This window comes from Haliotis rubra, unplaced genomic scaffold (genome assembly GCF_003918875.1).
Source record: "Haliotis rubra isolate DU_JTF1 unplaced genomic scaffold, ASM391887v1 Scf458, whole genome shotgun sequence".
Classification (NCBI taxonomy): Eukaryota; Metazoa; Mollusca; class Gastropoda; order Lepetellida; family Haliotidae; genus Haliotis; species Haliotis rubra.
Genome location: NW_025767144.1, coordinates 283,054 through 303,317, shown reverse-complemented (window position 1 = coordinate 303,317; position 20,264 = coordinate 283,054). Strand labels below are relative to the sequence as shown.

The 20,264-nt window shown below is 41.8% G+C and overlaps 1 protein-coding gene across 1 annotated transcript; it reads left to right on the top strand.

Annotated features, from left to right (window-relative positions):
- Nucleotides 1-191: 191 nt before the first annotated feature.
- On the top strand, nucleotides 192-17,262 carry LOC124290119 (developmentally-regulated GTP-binding protein 1-like). Its single transcript, XM_046726813.1, is given in 10 exon segments — nucleotides 192-328; nucleotides 2,208-2,373; nucleotides 3,128-3,258; nucleotides 10,547-10,586; nucleotides 10,589-10,615; nucleotides 12,243-12,434; nucleotides 13,162-13,328; nucleotides 14,241-14,353; nucleotides 15,078-15,200; nucleotides 17,163-17,262. Coding segments are annotated over 10 exon segments (1,101 nt in total). The 5' UTR covers nucleotides 192-286.
- Nucleotides 17,263-20,264: the final 3,002 nt, after the last annotated feature.

Genomic DNA, 20,264 nt, shown 5'->3' with positions numbered 1-20,264 from the left:
AAGATTGGGAAAAAAATGTATTTGCATAAGTGTAGACCCTTAATGCCACGTTTAGTTCACTTGTGCAATGTAATTATACTTTGATTAGTGTGCACAACTATACCAAGCAGCTCATGAACCCTATAATTCATTATTCGATAAAATTTCAAATGACTTCTAACCTATCTCAACTTCCGGAACAAGTATTACAACTTCCGGGTCACGGTTCGCCATATTCATCACGTGGAGTGATATTTTAGCGAAATATATCAGAAATAGATAGTGTTTATCACTTTAAAAGAATAAAATGAGTGCGATTTTACAAAGAATCGCTGAAATCGAAGCCGAGGTAAATTGTTTATTTGTGTTACATATGATTACATCAACAAATATCGTTCAATCCCAACTGACATTCTGGTTGTTTCTTCTAAAACTGAAATTGACAGCTTGAAGAAAACACTCAGCTGCTTTCAAAATCGATTATTACAGTCATTCTAATTTCCTACCTAAAACTGGCGCTCCAGCTATAGATTTCTGACAATCTTAAAACATCAATGATTGAAGGTCCCATGAATAAATATGGCAACAGCAACGCAGATCCATCATATTCGCACATCATAACTATCCACAAATATAGGACTTACTTTTCAAAGGGATGGTCGTTTTCATGCAAATATATTATTCAAAAGTTTATTAAACATTTGACATGAGTTATAACTCATTAATACACCACATGCTATGATGCCTGTAGTTATTCAGTCTATGTTTATGTCAGATGCACATCAAAGCTCTGTCTGAACTGGAATAGTAACAGATGTAACATAACAGATGTGTTACATTACTGCTTCAGATAGCTGCACTCTGTGTTGTGTCCACACAACTGTCATTCCTACTACTTCAGCAGTCTGTGAAGCTGGATGATGTTTATATGATGAAAAATGTATTTTAAGAGTTCAGTAAAGTATTGACATGAGCCTGGAATGGATCAGTGATCGTGTTGAGAGTGGCCCATATTAATATAATACATTTTGAGAACCCCTAATATCCACCTCAAAGATGCTCAGAGCTCCTTGGGGTGGTGGGCTAGACTTGTGGTTAAAGCTTTCGATCATCACACAGAAGACCCGGGTTCTATTCCCCATATGGGTACAATGTGTGAAGCCCATTTCTGGTCTCCCAAGCTGTGATACTGCTGGAATATTGCTAAAAGTGATGTAAACTAAACTCAATCATTCAGTGGCGCGCTAAGGACTTATTCGGCCTAAAGTGCAGACATTATTACCCTGGTTAACCCAAGCTCCCAGCAAGGCCCTAGAAGTTTATGAAAGGCCACCCATCCAAGAACTCAATGTGACTAAAGTTGCTTGACTTCAACCAATTTGCGACGTGACCAAACACCACCACAAATTTCTTGACTACAGCAAAATCATTGATAATCACAAAAACACCAAATCGTGTTTAGAATACTGTGTCGAACTATCAGTCTAAGTAAACTTAGGCTGAGTTTTATTCGTTACACTGCTATACTGAGTCTAACAAAACCTAGTGGAATGTAGCGTCAGGTAACCTTTGAGCGACCTATGACCGTCCAATCAAACGCGAGATGGCCGAACGGATTTCACCAATCAGACAACGGCTTCTATTTAGGGTTTGGCAGTGATCTCAGAACAAATGAAAACCCGCATAAAACTCAGATATATGACCTGCAGAATATACGCTTTTGAGTTTCTGTTGACATGGCTATCATTAGCTAGTATTTCCGCAAGAGGGACATGCTTGAATACTGACAAAACGCTATTTTCAGCGACTGTTTACTCACTTTTGTGGCGTGCTCCATGTGCATCACTCGGAAGCGATCGTACGGAAAATAGCATTCGGAATCGTTCGGGTACAAAAAAATGTGCAAATTACAATTTCGCGATTTGGTAAGCTGTGTTCTGATTGGTCCATTGAATAGGTCAGCTGTCGCGACCTTCCACAAGGTTTTGTTAGATTCAGTATAGCAGTGTAATGAATATTACTGAGCCTAAGTTTACTTAGACTGTCAAACTATCATCTGTGAGACCATATGCTTGTCTCGAAGTAAAAGCTTGGTGGCTTCATACTGTTTCTCTATTTATATTTGCTTCAGTTACGTCAACCCACGGATAACTCTGAAGTACTTACTTAGGTCCCTTCATCTTGACACAGTGTTTGACTCCATTTTGACTCTGTTTTCTGCTTCCCAGATGGCTCGCACCCAGAAGAATAAGGCTACTTCTGGTCATCTCGGTCTTCTCAAGGCCCGCTTGGCTAAATTACGTCGAGAACTTATTGAACCGAAGGGAGGAGGGGGTGCAGCAGGTGAAGGGTTCGATGTTGCCAAAACAGGAGATGCTAGAATTGGGTTTGTTGGTATGTACTCTGATTGTTCATCTGTCTAACCTTGTTCTATTGTATTGTGATCCATGGCTCGGAATTGTTCAGATCGGCATGAAACCTCATTCACTGTTTAGTTGACTTTTATGTGTGAAACATGCATACTTATGGGTTAATTGATCGAAACAGTGAGTGAGTGAGTGAGTTTAGTTTTATGCCGCACTCAGCAATATTCCAGCTATATGGTGGCAGTTTGTAAATAATCGAGTCTGGACCAGACAGTCCAGTGATCAACAGCATGAGGATCCATCTGCGCAATTGGGATACGATGACACGTGTCAACCAAGTCAGTGAGCCTGACCACCCAATCCCGTTAGTCGCCTCTTATGACAAGCATAGTCGCCTTTTGTGGCAAGCATGGGTTGCTGAAGACCTATTCTACCCCGGATCTTCACGGGTCTGATCGTAACAGTTTATTTGATGCCCACTTTACAACTGAATTAATGTTATCAGAAAATGACGTCCTTCTTTGTGATCATCAGTATGTTGTTGTTGTATCCCCAGCAGTATTCCTGTGAGTTGACACTGGTCTGTACGTACGTGTAGACCAGACAAAGCACTGACGCTGCTGCAGTGACGCAGTCTGTAAACACGCAATTACCAAGGGATGCATGACAAAGACCTAAAACCACATCAGCCTTGTTAGTAGATTTCTCATGCCATATATATCAATACACTTAAGAGACACTGCCACAGAAGAAAATTGATTAATATTTTGAACTGTTTTCAGGATTTCCGTCCGTGGGCAAGTCAACATTGCTTAGCAACCTGGCAGGTGTATACTCTGAGGTGGCAGCTTATGAGTTCACAACCCTCACAACAGTGCCAGGGGTCATCCGCTACAAGGGAGCTAAAGTACAGGTAAGGCTTCATCAACCCCTTGCATTGCCGTCCTTCATGATCTACCTTACATGGCATATACTTTGTGTGTCGCATGCTGTGCTTATCTCACTCCCATAGTGTCTTAATATTTGAGTATCTCATTTCTTGTGTATCTTATTCCTTATGTGTCTTAAGTCCTGATTGTTACTAGTGGTGTTCCGATTAATTGAAATAATCGAAGATTGGTCGAAGTGACCAAACGACCAAGCAATCGATCACATTTTCTCATAATCGAACACAAACGATTTTGGAACTGCTGTTTTAGTGTTTGAAACACTTGACGATATATATCTTCGAAGTTGTCAGGGCCTGAAAACTTGTTTAATTCTTAGAAAACTCACTTCACTAACTGAAAAGTCATGACTGAATATTTCTTGAAGACTCCAGGAAGTTTATGTTCATGATATATTACTCATCACTTTAAAGTAGCAAGTTGCATCTTGTTATACATATCTACAATAACATATTAACAACCTTGGTAGGAAAATCTGAAAAATGACGCTAACCAATTTGTTTCGATGATTCTTCGTTGGTAATGAAGCATTATCAATTGTGAGATTTCAACCAATCCCCTACACTAATTCTTACACTATAGTGTATCATGACGTATACACTGTGGACAGTCAGTATATCACACGCCTCATGTGTCACAGACTATATCACACGCCTCATGTGTCACAGACTATATCACAAGCCTCATATGTCACAGACTATATCACATGCCTTATGTGTCACAGACTATATCACACTCCTTATATGTAACAGACTATATCACACGCCTCATGTGTCACAGACTATATCACAAGCCTCATATGTCACAGACTATATCACATGCCTTATGTGTCACAGACTATATCACACGCTTATATGTCACAGACTATATCACATGCCTCATGTGTCACAGACTATATCACATGCCTCATGTGTCACAGACTATATCACATGCCTCATGTGTCACAGACTATATCACACGCCTCATGTGTCACAGACTATATCACATGCCTCATGTGTCACAGACTATATCACACGCCTCATGTGTCACAGACTATATCACATGCCTCATGTGTCACAGACTATATCACACACGCATGATGTGTCACAGACTATATCACATGCCTCATGTTACAGACTATATCACTTTTCGCCTCATGTGTCACAGACTATATCCACATCGCCTCATGTGTCACAGACTATATCACACGCCCTATATGTCACAGACTATATCACACACCTTATATGTCACAGACTATATCCCACGCCTCATGTGTCACCTCCTGTGTCTCACCCACTTTATATCACACCCACCATGTGTCTCACATTCTATATCACACCCACCATGTGTCACATACTGTATATCACACCATCAGGTGTCACACACTCTATATTACACCCACCATGTGTCACACACTGTATATCACATCCATCATTTGTCACAAACTCTATATCACAACCACCATGTGTCAAACACTCTATATCACACCCATCATGTGTCACACACTGTATATCACATCCATCATTTGTCACACACTCTATATCACAACCGCCATGTGTTACATACTCTATATCACATCCATCATGTATCAAACACTGTATATCACACCCACCATGTGTCACACACACTATATCACAACCACCATGTGTTACACTCTGTATCACAATCACCATGTCTCACACACTCTATATCACAACCCTCATGTGTCACACTATATCACACCCCTCATGTGTCACACTATATCACACCCCTCATGTGTCACGCTATATCACACCCACCATGTGTCACACTATATCACACCCCTCATGTGTCACACTATATCACACCCCTCATGTGTCATGCACTCTATATCACACCCACCATGTGTCACACACTGTATATCACACTGTATATCACCATGTGTCACACACTGTATATCACACCCACCATGTGTCACACACTGTATATCACACCCACCATGTGTCACACACTGTATATAACAACCACCATGTGTCACACACTGTATATCACACTCACCATGTGTCACACACTGTATATCACACCCACCATGTGCCACACACTGTATATCACATCCACCATGTGTCACACACTGTATATCACACCCACCATGTGTCACACACTGTATATCACACCCACCATGTGCCACACACTGTACATCACATCCACCATGTGTCACACACTGTATATCACATCCATCATGTGCCACACACTGTATATCACATCCACCATGTGTCACACACTGTATATCACACCCCTCATGTGCCACACACTGTATATCACACCCACCATGTGCCACACACTGTATATCACATCCACCATGTGTCACACACTGTATATCACACCCACCATGTGCCACACACTGTATATCACACCCATCATGTGTCACACACTGTATATCACACCCACCATGTGTCACACACTGTATATCACACCCCTCATGTGCCACACACTGTACATCACATCCACCATGTGTCACACACTGTATATCACACCCCTCATGTGCCACACACTGTACATCACATCCACCATGTGTCACACACTGTATATCACACCCACCATGCAGTGTCTATTCTAGGACGCTGACGATTGCGCGATTCACGCTGATAATTATCAAATCGCCCCTCACAGCGAGTTGTCGCTAAGATAATAATTTTATCCCTACCTACCTTTCAAAACCATCATTAAAAGCTTTATATTGACAGAGAATGATTTTTAAATCAGAGTCAGCCACAGAGTCGATAGCAACAGGAATACACGACAGAGTAACCTCCCTTGGTAAAATCCACTACCGGCACTGAGGAAACGAAATCCCATTCACTTCAGTATGAAAATAGATAAAACTTTTCAATAAAATTATGATTTGATTAAATAATTGTTTGAAATCCTTAGACTAAAAACTCTTAACACATTGCATATTGTATATCGCTTTCAAGACACAGTTTCCTCGATCTTTTAAGAAAATCAGTTCGCTTTTAGTTTCATTTTCAAATAAAATAATATTATCACTTGAAGTAGTGCAGAAGACGAATGTAGACGAATTTTTGTATTTACAATGGTTTGTGGTAATTTAGGCGTGAATAATGTCGCGCAAAAGAATGAAAATAACTGATTTTTTTGCACAAAGTACCATTGAGAAAAGTGACAACCACGCCTTCCCAGACCAATACGTCTGTTACAGTGGCGTGTGAATCGAAGGGCGAAAAAACCTTGAGACCGACCCGGTCCTTCCGACTCTAAAAAGATGAAACCAAGTGTTTTTCAGAAAAATGATTGAAAGAATGGCCATGGCTCTCTCAAAGCGAGCTTGGTGCGATGTTATGTGACTATTGTAACAAAAATAAAATGAGCAATAGTTTTACTGGTGATGGCTGCAATAACTTTCATACATCCACACTATCTAGACATGCACATACCAGTGACCACCAGCTTTCCTAATAGCTATGACTTAAGTCGTGAAAGCGACAATAGAGGCTTCTGTGTCTAATTTAGTATCCAATGAGGAATTAGCGGTTAAGTCTGCTATTGACACAGTATATTGACTTTGCAAAGAAAACATTGCTATTGAAAAGTATGGTTCTCTGTTAGGATTGTTGGAGAAGGAAGGCTGCACCAATGTTAAAATTCTTACTGTTGGTGGTAATGCCACATACAGGTCACGGTCTCTTGCTGAAGACATTCAGGAAGCAATTCGCGAATACAATCATGGCTCAGATAATTGGAGATTTAAAGGATGCTTATTGTGTAGCAATTCTGATAGATGAAAGCACAGACATTTCAGTGACAGGAAAGCTCATTGTTTATGTCAAATTTGTTGACAAAGACTTTAATGTGAGATCACACTTTCTGGGAAATTTTGACTTAGGTGAAAAGGGAGCAGATGCTATAACCCAGAAACTCCTTGCAATTTTCAATGATATTGGTGTTGATGTGAAACAGATTTTGTGTTTTGCATCTGATGGTGCCAGTGTTATGACTGGATCTATAAATGGTGTAGCAGCACAGCTTAGAAGATCATCCCCATTTCTTATCAACATCCATTCGTTGCACATAGACTTGCATTATGTACAAGCCAGTCTGCTGCCAAGATTGACGTTATGCAACAGTACAAATCTACTCTCACAAGCCTGTACTATTATTTCAAGGGGTCATCAGTTAGAAGCAGCACACTAGCTAGGCTACAGGAACTGCTCAATCAGCCTCATATCAAAGTAAGAGAAATGCATGATATAAGATGGTTCAGCTTCTACAATGTGTTGGAAGCTATCTACAAATCCTGGAACAGCCTGGTTGTATATTTTCAATCAACTGAACTATCAAGGGATCCAAAAGCTACAGGTCTTTTGAAGTCAATCACTAACTTCAAGTTTGCTGCGCTGACCTGGAGTCTTATGGATGTAATACCAGTGATAACTGAGCTTAATTTGGTGATGCAAAAAGACAGTTTGGATGTTGCATCACTGAAGCCAGTGGTTGCCAGTACAATTGATAAACTTCAGTACCTGAAAGAAAATGATGGACATTACAGACAAGAGTTCCAGTCTCTGTTGACAGATGACAATCACCTCTATGGGCACGAACTGAAATACAAGAAACAGCAGGAGGCAGTTGTGAAGTCAACCATGACAACCTTTATTAAGACACTGATCGAAATCTTAACACAAGATTCCCCCCTGAAAGTGTTACAGTGATTTCATCTTTTGATGTGTTGGCATTCAGGGACTTGTCATTTGTTGCTGAAACAAATCTTCAAAGTCATGGTAAGGAGAAACTAGATGTGTTGATCTCTCAATATGGCAGCCCTAAGGGTGATGTGCCCGCCCTCATCGATGCAGGGTCAGCTAAACAAGAATTTGACCTGTTAAAACGCCTCCTGATTCAGCAGAAGTATCCAAGAGACAAATTCCATGAATTATGGAGAATCATTGATGGCTGTCACAAGGACCTTTTCCCAAACCTTCTGAAGCTTGCCTGTATTGGATTAACTTTGCCAGTCCAGACAGCAATTTGTGAACGTGGTTTCTCAAGTCAAAATATTATAAAAACATCACATAGAAACAGACTGAGTGAGAAGGCACTCAAAGAGTTGATGATAATAAGTATTGAGGGCCCACCTGTTTCAACCTTTGATGCCAGCAAGGCCCTTGAGGAATTCAAAACCAAAAAGCAAAGGAGGATCTTTCAAAGATTTTCTTTCAATATGTAACAATCTGAATCAGAAGTTATGAAGTTGACTTTGAGTGGACAGGATGTGGACAAATTATTTGTAAGCATTAAATAGAGTTTTAAAGATGTGAATTTCAAAGGAATCTAGTTCAATTTTTGGAAATTCATTTCAGTCATTACAGAAAAGATAGAACTCACCTAAAAACAAACTTCATATTGTTTGTTATTCTTTATTCACATGAGGTTACAGGTACATTATTTAGAGGGACAGCAATAGTGGTATTCCCCCTACTGTTTCCAAATCCCCACTCTTTTTACATGATGGGGACAAATCCCCTAGATTTTTAGTTCTAGAATAGACACTGATCATGTGCCACACACTGTACATCACATCCATCATGTGTCACACACTGTATATCACACCCCTCATGTGCCACACACTGTACATCACATCCACCATGTGTCACACACTGTATATCACACCCCTCATGTGCCACACACTGTACATCACATCCACCATGTGTCACATACTGTATATCACACCCATCATGTGCCACACACTGTACATCACATCCACCATGTGTCACACACTGTATATCACACCCATCATGTGTCACACACTGTACATCACATCCACCATGTGTCACATACTGTATATCACACCCATCATGTGCCACACACTGTACATCACATCCATCATGTGTCACACACTGTATATCACACCCCTCATGTGCCACACACTGTACATCACATCCACCATGTGTCACACACTGTATATCACACCCATCATGTGTCACACACTGTATATCACATCCATCATGTGTCACACACTGTATATCACATCCCTCATGTGTCACACACTGTATATCACACCCTCATGTGCCACACACTGTACATCACATCCACCATGTGTCACACACTGTATATCACACCCACCATGTGTCACACTGTATATCACACCCACCATGTGTCACACACTGTATATCACACCCACCATGTGCCACACACTGTATATCACATCCACCATGTGTCACACACTGTATATCACATCCACCATGTGTCACACACTGTATATCACATCCACCATGTGTCACACACTGTATATCACATCCACCATGTGTCACACACTGTATATCACATCCATCATGTGCCACACACTGTACATCACATCCACCATGTGTCACACACTGTATATCACATCCACCATGTGTCACACACTGTATATCACATCCACCATGTGTCACACACTGTATATCACATCCACCATGTGTCACACACTGTATATCACATCCATCATGTGCCACACACTGTACATCACATCCACCATGTGTCACACACTGTATATCACACCCATCATGTGTCACACACTGTATATCACATCCACCATGTGTCACACACTGTATATCACATCCACCATGTGTCACACACTGTATATCACATCCATCATGTGTCACACACTGTATATCACACCCCTCATGTGCCACACACTGTATATCACATCCACCATGTGTCAAACACTGTATATCCACATGCATCATCACACATTGTAAACCAAAAATCACTGTGTTCTTTAATCTGATTGGTTGAAAACGCGTGATCAAATGGTATTTGATTCCGGAAATTCTCTGCGTATTAATACATACAAATATCGGCTCACACCATTGTATTGTTACGTCACGTCAGCTGTGATGACGTCATTAAAATCATATTGTGAAGTAAAGTCCGAATGAGCGTCACAAATGAGCAGTTCAGATGCTACCATGGGAGACAGCCCGAAACGGCCGGGCTGATGACATTTCACTGCTGTACCGTGCTTTCGATGTTAATGAGAGCAGACACAAAAAGCGTGTGTGGACCTTCGGTTTACTTTTGTGTTTACAATGTCGATAAACATCATGTTTTGAGAATTTCCGTGTGTTATTGAGTATTTGAAGCATCGGGAATATTTCATTTGAAACCTCCGGCTGGCGCCGTCGGTTCCAAATGAATTCCCGTGCTTCAAATACTCAATAACACCGGAAATCGCCAACACTTGATGTTTATCTCCTAACTAATACATCACACATTCTATATGACACTTGTAATGTCTGACACTGGTCTCCACCTCCACAGCTGCTGGATCTGCCCGGTATTATTGAAGGTGCCAAGGATGGCAAGGTAGAGGCAAGCAAGTCATTGCAGGTGAGACTTCTGTAGCTCTATGGTTCTCATTGTGTACATGGCATAGTGGAGGCTTGCTAGTGGTGGGTAGGCTAGCGGTGGGTAGGCTAGCGGTGGGTAGCTAGGGGTGGGTAGGCTAGTGGTGAGTAGGCTAGCCGATTGGGTAGGGCTAGCCAGTGGGTAGGCTAGCGATTGAGTAGTGGTGGCTAGCTGATTGGGTAGGCTAGTGGAGGCTGGCTAGTGATGGGTAGGCTAGTGGTGGGTAGACTAGTGGTGGGTTAAGCTGGCTAGTAGTGAGTGGGCTAGTCGAGGGGCTGGCTAGTAGTGGGTAGGCTAGTGGTGGGTAGGCTAGCGATTGGGTAGGCTAGTGGTGAGTAGGCTAGTGGTGGGTAGGCTAGCGGTGGGTAGGCTAGTGGTGGCTGGCTAGTGGTGGCTGGCTAGTGGTGAGTAGGCTAGTAGTGGGTAGGCTAGTGGTGGCTGGCTAGTAGTGAGTAGGTATTTGGAGTGCGGCTTGTGGGTAGGCTAGTGGTGGGTAGGCTAGCAGAGGTATTTGGGTAGGATAGTGGAGGCTGGCTAGTGGTGGGTGGGCTTGTCTTGGGTAGAATAATGGAGGTAGGCTAGAGGTGGGTTAGGCTAGTGGTGGGTAGGGCAGTGGTGGGCTGGCTAGTGGAGGTAGGCTAGTGGTGGGTAGGGGCAGTGGTGAGTAGGCTAGTGGTGGGTAGGGCAGTGGTTGGCTGGTTAGTGGTGAGTAGGCTAGCTGATTGGGTAGGGTAGTGGTGGAGTAGGCTAGTGGAGGTAAGGTAGTGGTGGTGGGTAGGGTAGTGGTGGGTAGGGTGGTGGTGGTGGGTAGGCTAGTGGAGGTGGGCTAGTGGTAGTGGGTAGGGTGCCAGTGGTGGGTAGGCTAGTGGAGGTAGGCTAGTGGTGGAGTGCAGGGCAGTTGTGGGTAGGCTAGTGGTTTTCTTCATGGGATATTTGTCAGGGTGTCATTGTACTCGGCAAACTTAGCTCTACGACTGTCGTTAGTCTATATTTCCGAGTGTTAGTTGTGATCACCTTAGCATTAAGGTCTCTTTGTGCAACGTCGCCCAGGTTTTAGGTCCCCACAAGGTGCGATGTGTCAAGGTACTGGTTTCCCTGCTGTTTATTGCAGGGATGTTGCCAAAGGCAGCGTAAAACTCACTCACATACTGACTCTTGACGGTGGTTTCCGGCACTCCTAATTGAGACAAATCCTGGTGTTGTACACAAAGCTCTCAGGTGTCCAGTCTGACAGTTGTCTATGGCAATTCGCTGTTCACAGTTGCATGTCTTTGTCACCACAGAAACCCATGATGAGGGATTCCACTCTGTGTTCCAAGTTTTTATTTAATGTTGAAGCTCAGCATTCACCACATGTGATGGGTGGTCAGGCTAACAGCTGACTTGCTTGACACACGTCATCGTATCCCATTTTTATAGATCGATGCATATGATGTTGACCACTGGATTGTCTGGTCCAGACTTTCTTAAAGACCGTAGCCATATAGCTGAAATATTGCTGAGAGTTGCTTTAAACAACAAACAAAAACAAAAAAAGCATTGTATCATATACATAACAGAAATTGTTATGGTGTGAATGCGACATTATGTAGCAAGATTTTGTTTTCAGTTGCGAGAACATGTGGGCTCATATTTATTGTCCTGGATGTTTTGAAACCTCTGCAACACAAGAAGATCATCGAGAGAGAACTGGAAGGATTCGGAATCCGGTTAAATAAATCACCACCAAATATAGTCTTCAGGAAGAAGGAGAAGGGAGGACTTAACCTTACCAGCACGGTGTGTAGGCAGAGACAGATTAGTCTTCTTTGACCATGGAGCATGCATGAACCATCATGAAGTAGATGTAGGATTATACAGAGTAGGCACCAGGGATGGAAATATTCCATTGCCCGACGCCCGAGTCCAGTGTTTTTTCCAGTTGGGCAAGCATATTTGTATATCACGCTGTACTAATGTCCAGTTGACTTTCCAATGTTAATTATGTTGTTTATTAAAACAATCAACAAGAAAATCGGCCGGTATAGAGGAAAAATTATCAGGGCAAGTGATTTTACATGTGCCACTGTACCGGTGTACACTAGCAATATTAAAGTTATTTCCACCCCTGGGCACAGAGAAGACATATTGTAGAGTGAGCATGGAACATCACAAAGTAGGCAAAAGCTACAGGAATGCTATCAGGCATTGAGGGACTAACATGTAAATCAGTCGTGATCAGTAGATTGTTTCAAAATGTATTCATGGAAACAAATACGGAACACATGAAAGCTAAAATGTTAGTATGTTCTTTCCCAGGTTTCTTCGCATACTTTGTATTGCACTGTGGGTGCATAAAGGAATGTGTGTTCCTTTATTTATTTCCCTGAGTATATTTGTAAGTTCTTACAAATTTCCCTGTTGCATGACTGATGTACAGAGCAAATGTGACGAATCACACCTTGGCCATATTTTGAGACGTGTTTGTTTCACTAATGGCTGTATTATCTCCCCTTACTCTGCCACCAGGTGGGGCAGTCGGGAACTAGATGTAGATCTGGTAAAAACTATCCTGAGTGAATACAAGATCCATAATGCTGATATTACGCTCCGCTACGACGCCACGGCCGAGGACCTGATCGATGTCATAGAGGGAAACAGGGTGTATATACCCTGCATCTACCTGTTGAACAAGATAGACCAGATCTCTATAGAGGTGAGTCCACTGTGTGTATCAGTAACTATGTCTTAAAGACTTACCCTGCTGTACTACAGGTCGCTGTTGTCATGCACATGGCCTCCAGGGATAGTTTGTTAGGAGTTGCTTCCCTTGTCCAGACCCAAAAGAATTGGTCTTCAGTTTGTTTTCCACTTAATCATATAGACAGTGCTATAACTGAAAATCTGTTCAAAGTGAAGCCCCCCTGGCTATGGTATTCCAGAAGCAACATATTTTCTTTTCTCTACCACCCTTTCAGCAATGCTATATAGCCCTACAGAGCTACAGATAACTTTTTGGGTCATTGAGTTATGTACTCACTTGTGTTCCTCTCAATTGGGTATCCTAATCTTCCTTTGAGTAACCAAATAAAGTGTACTCACCTCACTCAAACTCAATTGGGTATTTTGTCATAATCCATTAATTGTAAAAATATAATAAAGTTTAACTGTTAGTGTTTGTTATTTATATTTGATCTGTAATATGAGAAATGATAAGAAAGACTGCAAGTTGTCAAGTTCAAGTCCTGAAACAGAACCTCTCAAAACACCTCAGTTATTTTATCTATCCACCGGTACGCAAGCTAAGATTTGACACTTTTGTGTGTACGCATGTAAGATCACATCTATTGAGTATTTACAAAAATTCAAGCGTAGGAATTGAGTTTTCACATAAATATTTGCACAATTTACGCAGATACGCAGCTTATCTGTACCTCTGGCCCTAAATAAAGAAATTCTAGATTTCCTCAGGTTCAGGAATCTCCTGAAGCCCCTATTAAAATTTAAAAGGAATTGTTTGTTTCTATCAAATGGAGATTATGACGATGACTGTAGTGTTGTTGGTCTTAGTTGTTGAAACCGTGCACCTCCCCCTGTGATGGTCTTCTTGTTGTTCTCGCCCCTCCAGGAGCTTGACATCATCTACAAGGTTCCCCATTGTGTCCCCATCTCAGCACATCACAAGTGGAACTTCGACGACCTCTTGGAAAAAATGTGGAACTACCTGCAGCTGGTCAGAATGTGAGTACATGGTCAAAGGACTCAGCAATATTCCAGCTATATGGTGGCGGTCTGTAAATAATCGAGTATAGACCAGACAATCCAGTGATCAACACCATGAGCGTCGATCTACGCGATTGGGATACAATGACATGTGCCAACCAAGTCAGTTTTTCTGACCACCTGATCTTACAAATTTTTTGAAAATTATTATTTTTCCTTATCCTGACTCATGCTAAATGCTTGTCTCCTTCTTCTTGCGAATGATAGTGGAACACTTGAAAACCCTTGAAGTTCCCTTCTAAAAAGCGGACGTAAAATCATCACTCACCCACGAATCTCCCTTGCCTCCTTTGGCGTCCTTTTTGGTCACATGACCAGCAATGTTTGTCACTCTCTCCGTTTTTAAGAGAGAGAACCACAACTTGTCAGATTTCTTCCGAAACTTCTCCTGACATTTTCGTGTGGATTTTTAGATATACTAATGTTCCATTAGTTATCTATTGCAACTCCATCTCTTGATGTGTGCATCAAGTAGAGATGTGACCCTTCTTCATGTACGAGTAAGTCAACTCTCGAGTCAGGATAAGTATAAAATATCAATTTTAGTCAGAAATTACATTTTTAAAGATTGTGAGTGACTTATAATTACTGGTATATTTTACGATATTTTGTGTTTGGTTGATATATGGAATTTCGAATCGAAGTGTTACTGCTGGAGTATAATGAAGTTTGATGTTTTCAGATACACGAAACCGAAAGGCCAGCTCCCCGACTACAGCTCGCCCGTTGTCTTGAAGCAGGGAAGGAGTACCGTAGAAGACTTCTGTAACAAGATCCACAGAAGCATCATGAAAGAATTTAAATAGTACGTTGTCAACCATTTGTTTACTCTATCCTTTTCAGGACTGTTTGTTTGTTGTTTAATGACGCTCTCAGCTGTATTTCAGCAGTAAGACTGCAGCCGGTCAGAAATCTGGACCAGACAATCCAGTGATTGATATCATGAGCAATGTCACAGGAATAAGATGATGTGTATGTACCAAGTTTCAATCTGAGTTGTATCACAGAATCAAGTACATCAAATTTCTGAATATATTTTTACTTCTACGGTCTGTGAGACAATGGTTATAAAAAACTATCCCGTACAGGGATCTGATCATTTCCAGTAGATTTTAGTGTTACTGTTCTGAACAGACTTTTACGGGACTCAGACTACAGACAAGTGGTTAAATTCACACAGTGCTTGTGTCACATGGTGTCTGAGGATCAGTGCACACTCTATCATATTCTGTCAGTTCACAAGATGGCTCTTAGACTGGAATTAGTTGAAAAGTGCCACACTTTATGGACATGCAGATGTTTAGGTTTTGGTAGTCCCCAGATTAAACAATACTACAGCAACAGACCTCAAGATTTGTGTTCATACTTAGAAACTCCATGAGTTAAAGGGAGGCAACTCTTCCCCGTTTGTTGGGACACCTGCTTGAATGAAATAATTCCTTGTTAAACTGAACACCAGCAGACACAGGATGACAAAGAACAGATTACAACTCTTCTCTTCTCCAAGGAACAATCTTTGTGACATCACAGACTTAATTCCTGTTGGTATTTTCTTGTCACAAAGTCAAAACGAACAAAATTATAATGCAACAAAGCAGATGTTGTATTGTAAGAGGGAAGTGATAGTGACACCATCAAGGCAAGTCATTGCCTATCAGCTGAGTGTGGATGGCATGAAGAAGACTGACTTGTAATTGGTCATGTATTCAAAACAGCTGTAGTAATTAAGAGGGCTTTACTTAAGGCAGCCAGGGAGCTTCATGATACATCATGGGGAAAATACGTAGAATTATTATCATACAGGACCACAGGAACAGAAGACCAAATATTTGTTGAGTCTTATGTTCCATGAGTGAGTGAGTTTAGTTTTACGCCGCACTCAGCAATATTCCAGCTATATGGCGGCGATCTGTAAATAATCGAGTCTGGACCAGACAATCCAGTGAGCAACAGCATGAGCATTGATCTGCGCAATTGGGAACCGATGACATGTGTCAACCAAGTCAGCGAGTCTGACCACCCGATCCCGTTAGTCGCCTCTTACGACAAGCAAAGTCGCCTTTTATGGCAAGCGACTAAAAATAATCTGATATATAAGAAATAAAATCAGTGTTGTTTGAGTAACGGGAAATCATGTTGAAATCAATTGTCAATGAATATGTTAATAATAATAACTTGAAACACTGTACCTTTAATCATTTACTCCTCTGTGAATTGTGTGCGGTGAGGTAGCCTAGTGGTTAAAGCGTTCGCTTATCAGAATGAAGACCTGAGTTTGATTCCCCACATGGGCACAATGTGTGAAGCATATTTCTGTTGTCCCCCCCAACAGGAGGCAACAATATAAGATCAGTTACATTGATCTGCGCCATAAGCCAACTCAAGCCCTTCATGTTGTGTTCTCTGCCAGTCAGGAAACAGTAGTCCCATAGTGGTTGTGGCGTAATTGTTTTCCGTTAGGAAACTATGACTCGGTTCGCTGATCAAATGTCATGGAATCACTTGTAATCTGTGTATTTATTTCAGGATAACAAATGAAGCAGCCATATAATACCAGTAGACTCTCTGCACCAATGTCTGAAAACGTCATCAAGTGGAAATGGGTTTTCAGTGGATTCCAGCACACATGTTAATTACATTATAAAAATATGTACATGAGAGTTGGGCTTTTGCACCTTAGCTAACAGATGGGGTTAGGGCTCTGACAGTGTGCCACATGTAGACAGTTGTCATGTATTCTAATCAGGGCTTTTCGTCTCTCCTACAGCGCCCTCGTGTGGGGATCGTCAGCCCGGCATCAGCCCCAGAAGGTTGGTAAGGAGCATGTGCTAAATGACGAAGACGTTGTCCAGGTGGTGAAGAAGTAAGTAGTTGAGGATGTCGTAATATGCTTATGATGTTGATAGAGACATCCCAGATAGGGCTCGTCGCAGCTGTCTTCCACATCAGGGGAAAAAGATTCACAAAATGAGAGCTGGTTATGAGAAATGGGACTGTAAGTAATTGTTGCAGAACTAAGAGCATTTGTCTGATGGGGAAAAAACAAGAGACAAGGATCCCAGACTTAATGGCAGGTAAATTGGGGCAAAGTCGTTTTTGTTCCAAATTTAGTTAACATCATACTCAACACATTCAGTAGTTACGTAAAACTAAGCAACTGTCCCGTTCCTCGATACCGGTCTTGTTATCAGGGGACTACATGTTGCTGCAATATTATAATCCAGTGGAAGCTGTCTAAACCGGCAGCCATCGGGACTGAAGAAATTATCTGGTTTGGACAGCGTGCCGGACTGTAGAGCTGGCGAGGTTATGTACGACTAGAACTGAACATTGTAGTGTTGTAACACATGCTTCTCTCAATTACTGCACCCATTGACATACCTCATACCTCAAAGTCTTTTATCAAGTTCACTTTCTGATCTAAAGTAAGTTCCAAACAGACCCGCTTGGCTGGCTTTGGTATGTTGATACGAAGAGTGGCTGTTGGTGTTCAAAAGTCGCCCCCTATTTAGCATTCCCCATGAGTGACATGTGTCAAGTCACTAATTACATGTACTTGTATAACCATACTGAACAATTATCTTTGTCGACACTTGTAGTTACTTAACGTGTGATGCCGCGTGCTCATGATCCCTTGTTATTTCAACGCAGGGTTTAATTGTTGACAATACACATCCGTCCGATTCCTCACCACACGCCGAATTACACAGTGCTGATTAGAATATAAACACATATTCGGGTGGTTCATTTCATGCCGTGATCCGGAATTACCAGCTGCCGAATTGCAGAGCTTTTAAATGAAGGAAAATGTACTAGCCACAGATGGGACTGACATTTTTTGCCGGTGTTGACAACTTGCCGGATTTGACAGCTGCCGATTTACACAGCTTCCACTGTAATTTAAATAACTATGAACGTGAGTTTCATGGAAATTTTACTATCCATAGCTCTAGACTTGGGTTTTCCCAGCCACTGAGCAAGGGCTAGATAGATCCCATAGGAGCAATCATAACCATTCCGAACTGGCCCCCACTGACACATAACATTGGGTAGGACGCGGGTAAGGGACACAACTCTGCTCATTATTCCACTAGAAACACAGCACGAACAAATAACATGATGATTTCATGTAGTATATACTGAAGACAATTATGGTGAGGCATCATATTTTGTCTTTTGTAAGATAGTTAAAAATCCGGAGGGCAACAGTGAGATGTTTGGATACATCAGTGTATGTTTAGTGTGTATGTCATCTGTAGAAAGAAAGAAACTTGACAGCTGACAGACATTATACCAATTGTCATTTTACCCAAGGCAAGTTGACTGATTTTAAAAGTCCAGTTTTAAGGGTGGATACAGCTTTTTGAGAAAGGGGGTGCACAGTTAATTTTCATGAGAGTTTCAATGGGGTTTAATAAACTTTCAGGACAAAAGGGTTGATGCGTACGCACGTACGCAGGCACACACATACACACACACCGAGATCTGCCTATGAGTTTTCCTTCCTCTCCATCTGGGGTAGAATAGGTCTTCAGCAACCCATGCTTGCCACAAAAGGCAACTATGCTTGTTGTAACAGGCGACTAACGGGCTCGGGTGGTCAGGCTTGCTGACTTGGTTGACACATGTCTTTGGTTCCCAATTGCGCAGATTGATGCTCATGCTGTTGATCACTGGATTGTCTAGTCCAGACTCGATTATTTACAGACTGCCGCCATATAGCTGGAATATTGCTGAGTGCGGCGTAAAACTCTCTCTCTCTCTCTCTCTTCCTCCCTCCCCCCCTCCCTCTCTCTCGCTATGTTTTAAGGGGTTCGACTTCAATGTGGTCTTTAGTCATGTTCAAAGGGGGGGGGTGAACCCCGCACATACACCACCCCCACTGGACCCCACCCCACACACACATCTGGATCCGCCACTGATGTTTGAAGCCCATTTCAGGTGTGCCCTGCCATGATATTGCTGGAATATTACTCTCTCTCTCTCTCTCTTTCACTCACTCACTCATTCTTTCACTCACTCACTCACTCACTCCAGGTAGGATCACGTTATGTTGACCAGGTAATGGTAATTTATTGTCTTTTGTTTTTCAGGGTATGAAAGGAATCAGTGCTATCAACAGAACGTTTTGAACTTCATCTCTTGGTCATGGAAATATTCATCCTTTGGTGTTGACATTATGTTCACACACTTGTGTAAGTTAATGGAATGTTGAAGAGGACGATAACTAGAAGCCACAGGACACGAGGTTACAAGGTTGACATTCGCTCTAGGGAAGGATGAGATACTCTGTTACCTCACCCACCTGTGTGAAGATCTGACACCCTTAATGGGAATCACAAGTTGTGTGTGTTTTCCGACCAATCAGATGTCAGCTTTTTCAATCAGTTCAGCTTCTTTCCCCTTTCACCTCAAATCTGATATTATATAAATATATGTCGTGCGTAATATACGGAATTGACCAATCCGCAGATTAAGCAAGCCAGGTCGTGGTTGACGGGAACGGGGCAATACCTTTGTGTAATTCGCGGATTGGGCAATTCCGTATATTACACACAATATATATCTTAACAAACAATAACTACACGAAATGAAAATACTCCTTCCATGTCAAATCCCTTCAGGCACAGATGCCACAAAATGGAAATGACATTGTGGAATATCTACACCATTGTATTGGAATTGGTCAGATTTTTCATATCAATATGTTGTGCTAAAAGCTGCACAGACTTGTACTGAGAACTGGAAGATTTGATTCTGAGTGGCTTATTACGTTCAACCGAGGGTCTTCAGATCTTCACACAGAGTGGTCTCCTGTGAGAAGCTGATATATTTATATAAACTATCGGTCTACAAGTGTTTCAACATC